An 11985-nucleotide genomic window follows, 5' to 3' on the forward strand; every position below is an offset into this window, starting at 1 on the left:
TTTAATTTCTTGCCTTGAGCTAGTGAGGAATTCTTTGGTCTATACAAGTGCAATGATGCCACATTTTTACCGACTTCATTAAAAGCACTTTTGGGTCAGGGAGGGAACCAAATTTATGAAAAGCTATTCCTTCAGGGCATCAAACTTTGGAGGAGTTGAACCCCTCAGCTGCCCTCGAGTTTCAGGCAAGCAATAGTCCCAAGCCAGGAGCCCTGAGTGTGGGCACACCGTACTGATGTGCACTCTAGGCCAGAAGCAGAGCTGATCCAGGTGTTTTGCAATAAAAACTATACCTTGGGAAAAAATTGTTTTCAATAAAAACATACCTGTAAAATATTCTCCAAATTCTTGTTCTAATTTAATTGCTCGATCATAGGTTTTCTTTGCCTGTTCCTCTGTAAGACGTTTATTCATTTCCCTAGAAACACAGAGGAAGTCATAATGAAGTTTAGATTCTTTGCTTTCTAAAAGAAATGTTCAGCTAAATCACATATGGACTGAAATTGGTATCAGAACCAGGCAACGAAATTATTCCACCAGTTCATGAGCAGTTTAAGGATTTTAAGTTTAATTTAACTTTTATATAGTATAAATGTACATTTCCAGACTTTTCCCTTGACTACTTCCCATTTCTCTGCTAAATTTTTTATTTTGCGATCACCTCTCTATGTTCCCAACCAAAACATGAGGTGTGAATCTGGTAACTGCTAACTGAGATGGATTTGTGGCATCAGGAACCCGTGGGCAAATCTGGGAGCCAGGAGATCCCAAGGTTTGTGCACTCAGGGTGTTCCTGCCTCCAGAGCTGAAACTCCTTCAGGAGCCTCCTCATCTCCTAGACCTGCAGCTGGCTGTCTCAGCTGAATGAGGTTGTCTAAACTGCTGAAATGGAAGGTGCTTTTTGATTGAGGCTGGGGTTATGGAAGTGAAATCATGATGAAAAGGCAGGACGTAGCCCAGTGAGACTCCTAACCCTTTAAGGAGGAATCTCAGAGTCATTGTAATCCCTGTAGGGAAGCCTCAGAAGAAACCCAGCATGTCTTCCAGGGAGACTTCTTGATTCAGGTGTGGACATAACTTCTTGACAGTCACAAGAAATCAAACTGAGTTTTTCCAGTAGGAAGAGTTGATTTATTTGTTTGTGTTCTTTGTTCCAGCCCTTTCTGATTAACTATAGAGATTCTCAGTCAAGTGTGTCTTGTAGATTCTAAAATATACAGGGTACTCATAAATGTAAAAACACAGTGTCAGCAACAGTCTGTTATTGCCAGTGTTTTGTTATTTGGTGGAGCCTTTCTGTTTTGACAGTGGCATTATTTAATAACTTGAAGAAATGAGTTACCTTGCTCATGCATGCTCAGCTTTTAACGTCACTGTACACTTGCGAAGAATCGAGTTCACACTCATTCAGTTCCTTACACGTATATGCCTGCAGATATCCAAATTAACTAGCACTAATAAATAGAGTTTGCTTGTTCTAGCATTTTTCGCAGCCAGGATTCATTTTTTTTTAAACATGATGGAATTTTTCTGAGGCAACTAGGAAATCAAGAGAAGGGCGCATCTTGTGTTCTACATAAATCTGATTTAATGCCTTGCACTGAATCATATGATTATGTGGTAATGGACTGTATACAGTGTGACACAGGTGATGCATGTAGGAAATTATGTGCATGATGGTGCATAAAAAAATGATCTATGAAGTGAACAACAGTATGAACTTGCTGCAGCTAGCTCCTACCTGGCTTCTGAAATCCACCCTGCAATATGTCCAGGATGCAGGAAGTTATTTCTAGAAATGATTTAAAGCTGTCTGTCTGTATAACTAACCATATAGCTGGGAATCCCTCTGGAAGTACCAATGCAATGCAGAAAGCAGGTGTATAAAATGAAGGATATGAAAGATTTCTTAAAAAAAATCTTTCTTATCCTTCATTTGTAATACTACTAATTTTATTTATTGGAAGGATTGCTATCCAACTGAGTTCAGCTGGGTTTCTCATCAGCTACTTCAACATGTCTTTAGGTGACTGAACCAAAACTCTATCTTGAAGTGGGACACAGCATTGCAATTTCTTACGCAAACTGAACATTTTATTTCATCTTTAGGCAATATTTTAGTGGTGACAACGTCCTCCTCCTTCCAGATCTATTTCTGATAAATTTCTGAGAAGTCCTCCCCAGGATCCTTGAATATTGGAGGAGAAAATACAAATATAAACAAGCATTTAACATAATAAATACTTTGACATAGCAGAAACTTGTATTATATATGCGGGGCAGAGATCTGCCTGGGGTGTAAAACTGTGCTGGTTATATTCATGCTTCGTGCCTTCAGGAGAGAGGCTAGAGAGTGGGAAGGACCATGATGTCCAGTTTTCATGATGAATTAAAAGTGCTGTCAAACAACAGTCCCTTCTGCTTTTTTCTTTCCTAGCCAGGGACCTGCACAGCTGGTGAATTCAAAATGCTTGCAAAGAGCTGTCCCTCCAGGCACATTTTCCTCCTCTCCCAGTGAAGAGGTCACCCAGGCAGCCTCTTCATTCGTTCCATCTCTCGTCTCCCTGATCCCACCACCACCCTCCTTCTGGGGAGAGAGACCAACAGAAAGGTACCAGAGGAACCCCTCTGAGATTAAACCTATGAGGCAGAGTCACACAGAGATGGGAAAGGAAAGAAAGGAGTGGTTTGTATACAGCAATTTGATTGCTGTAAACTGAATTTAATTGAAGAAAACAGGATCGGGAGACATCCAGCTTAGGTCGTGTGTTCTCATCGCTTTTACATCTAACAGCCTCTTATGGTCTTGCACTGCTGTGGTCATTAGTGTTAGAAGGGTATTTCCAGAGTGATAACCAAATTCCAAATGCAGGTGCAAGCTTATTTTATGCTCCCTTCACTCTTCTTACTTTCACTGTGAGACAGGTGCAAAGAAACATATGTGCAAATGAGAATCTTTTTACTTTGTTTCTCTGCAATTTTTCATCTTTTATGGTTTTATTTTGCTATTACAGTAAGTTTCAACTTGTTCATAGGAACAGGAGTAATAGTTATGCCAGATAAACCTATAATTTTTGTGTTGCATTAGTTACATACAGAAAAAATACTGAGTAAACACAGTTGTGCTATCATAAAACCACCCTCTTTCTGTGTCCATAGAGTACTGGTTTACTGTTAAACTCCTCCATACTAAAATAATAGCATCCATTGGAAAGGGGTTATATCCATTCATCTATGCGCATCCTACAACTCACTGCTGCTTATGTCAGAGTATGTATTTGTTTAGCTAGACCTTGAGTGACTTAGCTTCATTACTAAATAAAATGAATGTTTTTCACAAGCAAAGGGCTCAGAACTATGTCACTATTGTCAAGAAAATTCCCATTTCTGTTCGAAACTAATTTTTGGTGCTGCTTGGTAAGATAAATAAACATTAGATAGAATAACTAGATAAAAAGATTACTTGTGGAGAGCAGGCTGTAGGGGATAAACTAATTTAGAATGCCTGAATTCATTATGTATATTTTTTTCCCCAGTTGTACTCTCTTTACATAATTTATTTATGTAAGTCATATTACTGAAAAAAAATCCCAAACTATTACTGATACATAAGCACTTTTGCTATCCCACGAATGTTTAGATTTCTAATTAAGGATGTCTTCCACAAGGTATTTGCAGAACAAGGAATTCAACGTCATGCAATTTCATTTCGTTTGTCCCTACCATACTGTCAACAGTGAAGTAGGTTTAGGTTTAGAGAGTGAAGAACAGCTTACATTTGATTTATATATGTAAGGAAAATTCTGCTATGTCTGCATAACTTGTTTTGTCCTAAGTGAAATATTAGCATTGCTCTGGTTTAATAGCAGGATGATTATCATAATATTTTGCATCTTCATAATACTTTTCAGTCAATCTGTTCAAGGATTTGCTGTTCTTACATCAAATCAAGGAAGCCTTTATGTTATTGCCACATTTCCATGCTTTTCAGAGTCAGGGCCAGTTCTATTTACTTTTTTTTTTTTTTTATTACTCCAGATGCAATGTCAGCATTAAACAAATGAAAATATTTTATGGATGGGAAAACTGTAGCTTGAGATCTATCATAAAACAGTCAATGCACAGTGTAGACTAGCAGACCACCCTTTCCCTTCTCTACAGCAAGATAATCAGAATATAACACAATTGTAGGGCTAGAAGAAATGTCAAGAAGTCATCCAACCCAAGATGGCTTTGCTCAGGGTGGAGCTGTGTGAATACCACACACTGCGCATCATTCCCTGGAATGTGGCTGGACATGCAGCAATCCTACCCCAAAAGGCAGAGCCAGGGAGGGTGGAGTAAATCAAGCTGATAAATTCTCACAGTCCCATGGGTGTACATGGAAAACAATTGATTACGATGTATTTTGTAATGAACGTTAACCATTGTGAAGATCACTTCCGTATTTCCTCCTCAGCCTTCTCTCCTTGACAGGAGGTAACCCCCATTTCTCTTTGAGTTCCAGCATACCAGGTACCCAGAACCAGGCCAGCACCACAGCTGAGGCCTTATCCACACCCCGTAAAACAAATTAACTGTCTCCTGTGTCGTTACACAGCATTGATGTTAATAAAGCCCATGGTGGCTGTTTCCTCTTTTGCAACCGTATTATCCATCCATTCATATTCCTGTGTGATCCATCCCAACCACCAGATGCTTTTCTGCAGTGCTACAGCTTAATTATTCCCTGCTTGTACTTGTGCATTTCATTTTCTCTCCTCCGTCTGTGCTGAATTTCATCTTACTGATTTTACATTGAGTTTTAGTCTTATCCTCCACAGTGATTGCCACCTTGCTCAGCCTTGAGTTAGTCACAAACTTTACAAAAGCTCTGCCCAGTTCATTATTCAAGTAATTCATGGACACGTGGTTCCAAATAGTGACACAGCTCAGGAAATAGATTTCCAGGATTCCTGCTACACTCTCAGCCATTTTCAATGACCGAGCACATTGTGCACATACTCTCTCTCTAGATTTCCTTAGGACTATATTTCCCTAATTATTAATATTATTTTTCCCTATGCTGCTACTGAGAGTGTCCTGTGAAGCCAGAATAAAAATCAAGATTGATACCCATCTTATGAAAGAAGGAACTAAGATTGATTTGCTCTTGATGCACACACATTGGCTGCCTCTTATAACCCTTTTATCCTCTCAGTTATTATACTTGAGTTGCTTAACTGTTCCCTGCATCTCAGACTTTTTCTGAGTTTTGAAATTAGGTTGCCTGGTTACAGCATGAAGTTGTTGTCTTCTCTTTCGTTCTTCAAGTGTTATGTTTGCTCCTTTCCAGTCCCACAGGTCCTTGCCTGTTCTTTTACAGACCTTCAAGTCAATGAAGGGCTGATGAAGAGGCACACACAGCAAATCTGACACGGGTTTATCCTCCAGTTCAGCCTGTGACCAGACTCCACACCCCAAGAGCACCCAAAGCTGGATGGGACAAGCCATGCCACACCTGTCCTTGCTGAACTTGCTACATAGGTTGGAACAAGTGCACTGAGCGCTGGCAGGGAGTCCTTCATGCTGCAGCATGTAAGCCCACATCCCAGCATGAAAAGTTCAAAGGCAGCTTTGCCTTGTTCTTTGAGATGCCAGGGTACAGCGGTTGGCAGGCAGGAAACAAGTCTCCACTGTTCCCACTTAGAATCATCGAATTATAGAATTGCCAGGGTTGGAGGGGACCTTAAAGATCATCTAGTTCCAACCTCCCATGGGCAGGGACATCCCCCACTAGATCAGGCTGCCCAGAGCCCCATCCAGCCTGGCCTTAAAAACTTCCAGGGATGGGGTTTCCACCCCATCTCTGGGCAACCTGCGCCAGGGTCTCACCACCCTCATGGGGAAGAACTTCTTCCTAACGTCCAATCTGAACCGACCCATCTCTGACTTCAATCCGTTCCCTCTAATCCTGTCACTACCCGACATCCTAAGAAGCCCCTCACCAGCTTCCTTGTAGCCTCCTTGAGATACTGGAAGGCCACAATAAGGTCTCCTTGGAGCCTTCTGTTCTGCAGACTGAACAGCCCCAACTGTCTCAGTCTGTCTTCATAAGAGAGGTGCTCCAGCCCTCTGATCATCTTCCTTCCATCCTTATTACTAATTTAAGAGGGCAGGCAAAATGTACACTCAAGACTTACATTGTGCCACTTGAGACTGTTCCCTGAAAATAAAATGCTTGAACGAGTTTCTACTTACATCAGAGGCTCCCAGGATTTAGGCTTAATGAAGATAGCGATGGGATACAGTTGTGCAACTTGTAGTCGTTTGATAGCATTTCCTGACACATCGAGTATACAGTGCTTGCCCTGTTGGAAACAGATGAGGTTGGCTTTATTTTTGCAGAGTTTGCTGCAGATCAGCCAAAAGATGGGAAGCAATTCTGTGATGCAGTACTCTGGAACGGGGCCATTACTAGCACACCAGGGAAGGGGGACCCCAGGGCTGCTCTGTGCTCTTTCCTTTGCTTTGGTGCTGATATAAAATATATACTGAGATACAGGAACAAACATGTTTTCTTATTTTTACTGGGATGAACTTTGCAGGGGGTAGAGGATTTTCTTCAGAGATGAGGAAAATCAGTTCATAAAAGCAATAGGATGTCTCTGTTCTTACTGGTTCATTCAGCTCTTGTTTGTGTCAAAAACTTTCTATGTCACCTGAGGCAAGTAATTTAATCTCTCTGTGCTTTGTTCTTTCACCTCTGTGAAAGTAAGATAAGTTTATTTACCTGTCTTACAGAGGATAGAGGGAAAGTTATTTTGGGGCTTACCTGAATCCAAGGCAGTACACCCAGCTATAGAAAGTGCCAAAGATGTTGTCATTCAAAGTCAGAGATTCCACTTATGGAGTTATTATAAAGCCTATAAGTATACTATGATGGCATTTTGGAGATATTTTATATTTTTGGTAGAGAAATCATGTCTGAGATACAACGTGGAAACAAAACAGATCATGTTGCACAGTCAATAAAACTAATGTCAACCTACCCTTTCTGCCACAAATCTCACAGACTGGACACTAGTTCCATATAAATTATCATTGTACTGCCCAGCTTCTATAAATTTGTGCTCTTGGATATCTTTTTCCATTTGTTCTCTTGAAATGACAAAATGATAATCTCTCCCATCCACTTCATAGTCGCGCTTTGGCCGAGTAGTATCTGCGTGAAACAAAAGACAAAGGATGAAGTCTATTGAAACACCTCAAGCAAAATATGCTGCAGTTTAAGGTTTGCTCAGCAGATAGATAATGTTGGGTCTTTGTAAGTGCAGGTGCACTGCATCTGGGAGGAGACCTTTGGCTACTGCATACTGTTTTCAACAGAGTTATGACAATAAAGCTGTCTTTTTAAAGTAATATCTTCTGATGTTTACCTCCAATCAATACTTACAGACTATCAGAAAATTAGGATTTACCAGAATCCCACTTCTTCTCAGCAGGATCACACACAAACTCCAAACACAAAGTGCATTCCAGATTGTAAATCTAATCCTATTACAGTGATAAAATGAATCACCCTCTCATCAAATCAATCTAACCTTAATTATAAGGCTGATTCTGCTCTCATGTCTAGCAGTTCTAAGCTGGTGTACTTTGCAGAGACAACAGTTTGAAAGGAAGCAAGACTGCAAGTCTGAAATAAACACTCAGCAAGCTCTAATGATCCAACATATGAACACTCTGTTTAATTCAGGGGTCCAGTATTGCTTTATGATTAAGCAGTCTAGTTCTCGCACAAATCACAGATTTACTCTGTATTTTTACTGACGGATGCTGTGCAATTGAATTGAAACATTTTACATTTTATCAGTATTTCAAACTTTTAACTTATTTTATAACTACTACAGATTAATTGATGAATAAATTAAGTTAGTGGTTAGGAGGCTCCTTCTTTAAAAACATGCTACAGATTTTGAGACATTTCTTCTGGGAAATTCTTTCCAGACCTTCAAAATCTCTTTTTGTTTGTTCCTTTTCCCTTTTTTGTCCAAGAGAAAAGCTCAACTCTTGCTGCATTTACTTAACGTGTGACCTCAAGGGATACAGCTCACTCAGCTGCAGAACAATGAGTAAAATCATACTCACGTGGTACACATGACCCAAACTTATCAGGGAATTCTGATATCAAATCGTCGTTGATCCGATCTTTCATAGGACCCAGAATAATAACCGGCCTGGTGTAATTAACTGAACAACAAAAAGAAAGGCACATTTTGATGATCTTACTGGTGAAAAAAGGTAAATCTTCCCAAAGATACACTAACCAGAGTAGTTGCCTTTATGTATGAAGTGAAAACTTTGGTGTACATTTTATTAATGAATAATTTATTTATTGACATGGATAAGGAAAAAGGAATGAGTAGCACTTATTTTGCAGCGCTCTGTGGTGGTGCACGCACGTGTAGTCAAATGACTGTGTGGAAGTGTATATATTTGCTATTGCTCAACAAGGTCACTCTCAAGTGCTTCCAAATGGACTCTCAGGAGGCATGGAAAGGACATCATAGGATTTTCTCCTCTGTTGTAGAGAGTGCATCCTCTGTTAGATCAGCTGGGTGCACTCCCATTTTCAGCTGATTTCCCACAGGTTCACCTACCCTGGTTGGAGGCACATATTGCAGGACAAGGAAAATAATAAAGGCTTCCCATGTAACAATGCTGCAGCAAATCTAGAAAATCTGCATCAATGTTGTGTAGACTTATTAACATATTTATTAGTAAAGGCCATGAGAGCATACTGAGGGGAGTCCTGAAAACATTAGGAGGTGGGAGCTTGTGAGGGAGACCCTCACATCGTTTCTTTTGTATGGGATAGACCGAGAGGCCAACCAAAAGGAGCCACAGAGAATCTGGGGCTGGCACAGCAAGGCTTACTGCTCTGCTGGCTCCCAAAACGTGAAATGAAAAATATAAGGAAGACTGACAGAAAAGCAGGTGAAACTTACTTTCCTGTCTGGTGACAGGTTCATAAGAAAGGATGCAGTCTTCTTGGCCTCCTGATGAGAGAAGAAAGAGAAGAGATTGAAGCTGACAAGCAACACGGCAAGTGCTAAAGCTTGATAAAATGCTTCACGCAGAGACAGATCGGGTTCAACACCTCTCTCTGGTAATGCTCTCAGCTGAACCATTCCAAAGTCCCTCATAACTTTAAAGTGTGGAGACCAATTTTTCCTTCTCTTCCCTCCCGATACGTTTTTCATTTCTGTTTACTGAAACTGGGCTTTTTCAATGATAGGCAATAAGGCTTCATTTGATAGCAAGGCTATTTATAAGGTTAGTAAGAAATTTAAGATGCAATTCTTTTGCTTGTCCAATTGTTAAGACCCTAACATGCTCCCGCAGGGCAAATCCACAGACTACCTAAATTGAACAATTGGTATCTTCATAATACATACATTTTTCTTGATTGTCCTTCCGTACATATCCTCTGTAGTCTAGTTTATTCGCAGCCTGACATCTAGCTATGAGTCTGACCTTCATCTTTTCCCCAAACACAAATCTCACAGCATCATATTTTACCCGCTTATCCTCCCTCCACTCCTGTAAGGACACTGCTGTTTCCTCACGGTAACATTTGAAAGCAGAGAAACTTGCCATGAGAGACAAGTGGCACTATATGGATGACAGCTTGGGTGCAGGTGTACAGCCCCAATGCATCACTGTCCTCTCCTCTACCAGAGTTGAAGAGGAGAGGGGGAAGGATTCTTCAACCTTCTGCATGAATAATTCCCAAACATTTCTTTTTCTAGGTCACTGTCACATACTTGCTACCTCATAAGGGCTCTGGCAGCTTCTAAATATGAGTTATGCTTCAGAAAGTTTAAAATGATTTTATTTTTACTCAGTTAAGGGCTTGTCTCTGAGAAGATCCACAGATGGGATTTTGCAACTAATTTGGATACTACAGAAGAGTGCCATAAGGGGTACCAGAGCTTTATAAAATAGACAGGATTGCCTTCTTTTCATCTGCTTGCGTGCACATGAGTCTGTGTTATGCTATTCTGATGGACTCATGCCAAACCAAAGGGTGCACATACAGGAGAAGAATGCTGCCTGACACCTGATGGACAATATAGGTAGCATTTAGGAGGTGCTACACCTCAGTACGAAGCAGTCTGACTGCTACCTGAGTCACTCTTGAAGTTGCATTGACTATATTAACAAGATTTGTATTGTAAGCAATGCCTGGCTCCCAAGTACAAAACATTTTGTGGTTTAGTCTTGAGTCCCAGCTCCTGATTCCAGTATGTTTATAGATTCTTTTTGTGATGTATTATCTACACAACTGTGATAAATGCGTAAGAAAGTTTTTCAAGCAAAAATAATGTTCTACTTAAGGACAATGATGAAGAAAGCAAATAAAAAACATATGGATGTGTTAAGAGAAAAGGAGAACAAACAGGGTGAACTCCAACCTAGTGATGGTTCTGAAGGAGCAAAGGAGAAAACATTTTAATAAAAGGAAGAAATTGGACAGCTTTTGAGGATAAGTAAACATATGAAAAATGTGGATAATGGAATTTCTTCTCTGTTTGCAAGTGCTCAATACACTAATCACTTCCTTCACTTTGGCTTTTTGCAAAGTTAAAAACCTAGAACTGTTGTTACACTAGGTTTCATGCATCAGATGCACAATTTTCCCTTAAGTTGCTCCGGGAATTTTGGGGGGTGATATAGAACTCAGGATGTCCCATTCCCCTGGAGATGAACCAACTCATTGTGCAGACTGGACGAGCATGCTTCCGCGCTGCCCTCCAGCCCCCCATCACCAAGGCTGTTCTTTCCCACAGCCTGAGAAAGTCGATCTTGGGGTGGGTGATGAAGCCATCCTGTACTAAGCATGTGGAGGGGAGTCTGTTTGTACAAATACAATTTTAAACTTGAAAATTCTCATTTCAATGGCATACAGATCTGCAGAATGTCTCTCCGAAACTTGTGTCGTGAGTGTTTATGTCTAAGCTAGTCCTGAGGTACCCTTTAAGAGTCACTGGGTGCCTACAAATAGGAAAGCGCTTATTCCAAGACGTGACTCATCTGACCTGTTTTAGATGTCTGCTTTGGGATGAGAGAAAAAGTCAGAAGGGCATATTTTTCTCCATTGTCCCATAACAGCACTTAAACAGCAAGGTCAGATGCAGACATCGGCATTGAAATAGTAGAATCTCACGGGAGCGACAGTGACAAGAGCAGCTGAAGGAAAATAGCCAACAGTTCTGACACTTGTTTAAAAACTTATCTGTGGGCTAATATTTGGCTTTGTCACAGAATGATAACCAGCACAAATAAGCCGGCATAAATTTCACGTTCCGTTTTGCCCCAATTTCTGGCAGACATGGCCGCACACCAAAGCTATTGTTAACATCCACGCTGTCAGTGGGATATGGGCTACGGACACAAAAAAAAGCTTGTCATTGCACAGAAGTCTTGTGAAACAGTGGCCTGACTGAAGGCAAGTAAAAAACCTCCAGCCCACTCCAACTGTGCTGCAGCTTAAACCATTTGGGACAAGTAAGGAGAAAATTCGAGGCTATCTTATGCAGAAGCTGAAGAGAGACATCTTCCTCAGTGAAAGCTCTTCAGCTCTGAGTTTCAGACTCAACATGGAGTGTGAGTGTTGGGGAAAGCTGCACCATTTCCATTTCTTTTTTTTTCTGGAAAAGGGCTCAGGAAACTCAAGTTTCTATGTGGATAAAACCCTTCCAGACAAAATTTTTAAGTCCTTAGAAGCTAACATGCACGTTAACTGTACGAGATGGTATTCTTTAATGACCTCTATTTGGTCAGTACTGCATGGTTTTGAAGTAGTCCATAAAGTATTAAGTATAATGAAGAGGTCTAGAGTCAACCAATAATGGGTTGCTATAACCTTGCGATGGCCTTGAGATGTGAGACACAGAGTGAAATTCAGCAGGGCACGAGCTTTTATTTATCATTTGACTA

General features: G+C 40.6%; 1 protein-coding gene across 1 annotated transcript in view; it reads right to left on the reverse strand.

Annotated features, from left to right (window-relative positions):
• DLG2 (discs, large homolog 2 (Drosophila)) overlaps positions 1 to 11985 on the reverse strand; it is a 91604-nt gene that overhangs the window by 1877 nt on the left and 77742 nt on the right. The window contains exons 6-10 of the mRNA XM_009869480.1: positions 8991 to 9041; positions 8131 to 8232; positions 7032 to 7204; positions 6241 to 6350; positions 327 to 418 (exon numbers count right to left, since the gene is read on the reverse strand). Of these exons, the coding sequence (XP_009867782.1) occupies positions 327 to 418; positions 6241 to 6350; positions 7032 to 7204; positions 8131 to 8232; positions 8991 to 9041 (528 nt within the window). The remainder of the gene's footprint in view (positions 1 to 326; positions 419 to 6240; positions 6351 to 7031; positions 7205 to 8130; positions 8233 to 8990; positions 9042 to 11985) is intronic.

This window comes from Apaloderma vittatum, unplaced genomic scaffold, assembly GCF_000703405.1.
Source record: "Apaloderma vittatum isolate BGI_N311 unplaced genomic scaffold, ASM70340v1 scaffold2345, whole genome shotgun sequence".
Classification (NCBI taxonomy): domain Eukaryota; kingdom Metazoa; phylum Chordata; class Aves; order Trogoniformes; family Trogonidae; genus Apaloderma; species Apaloderma vittatum.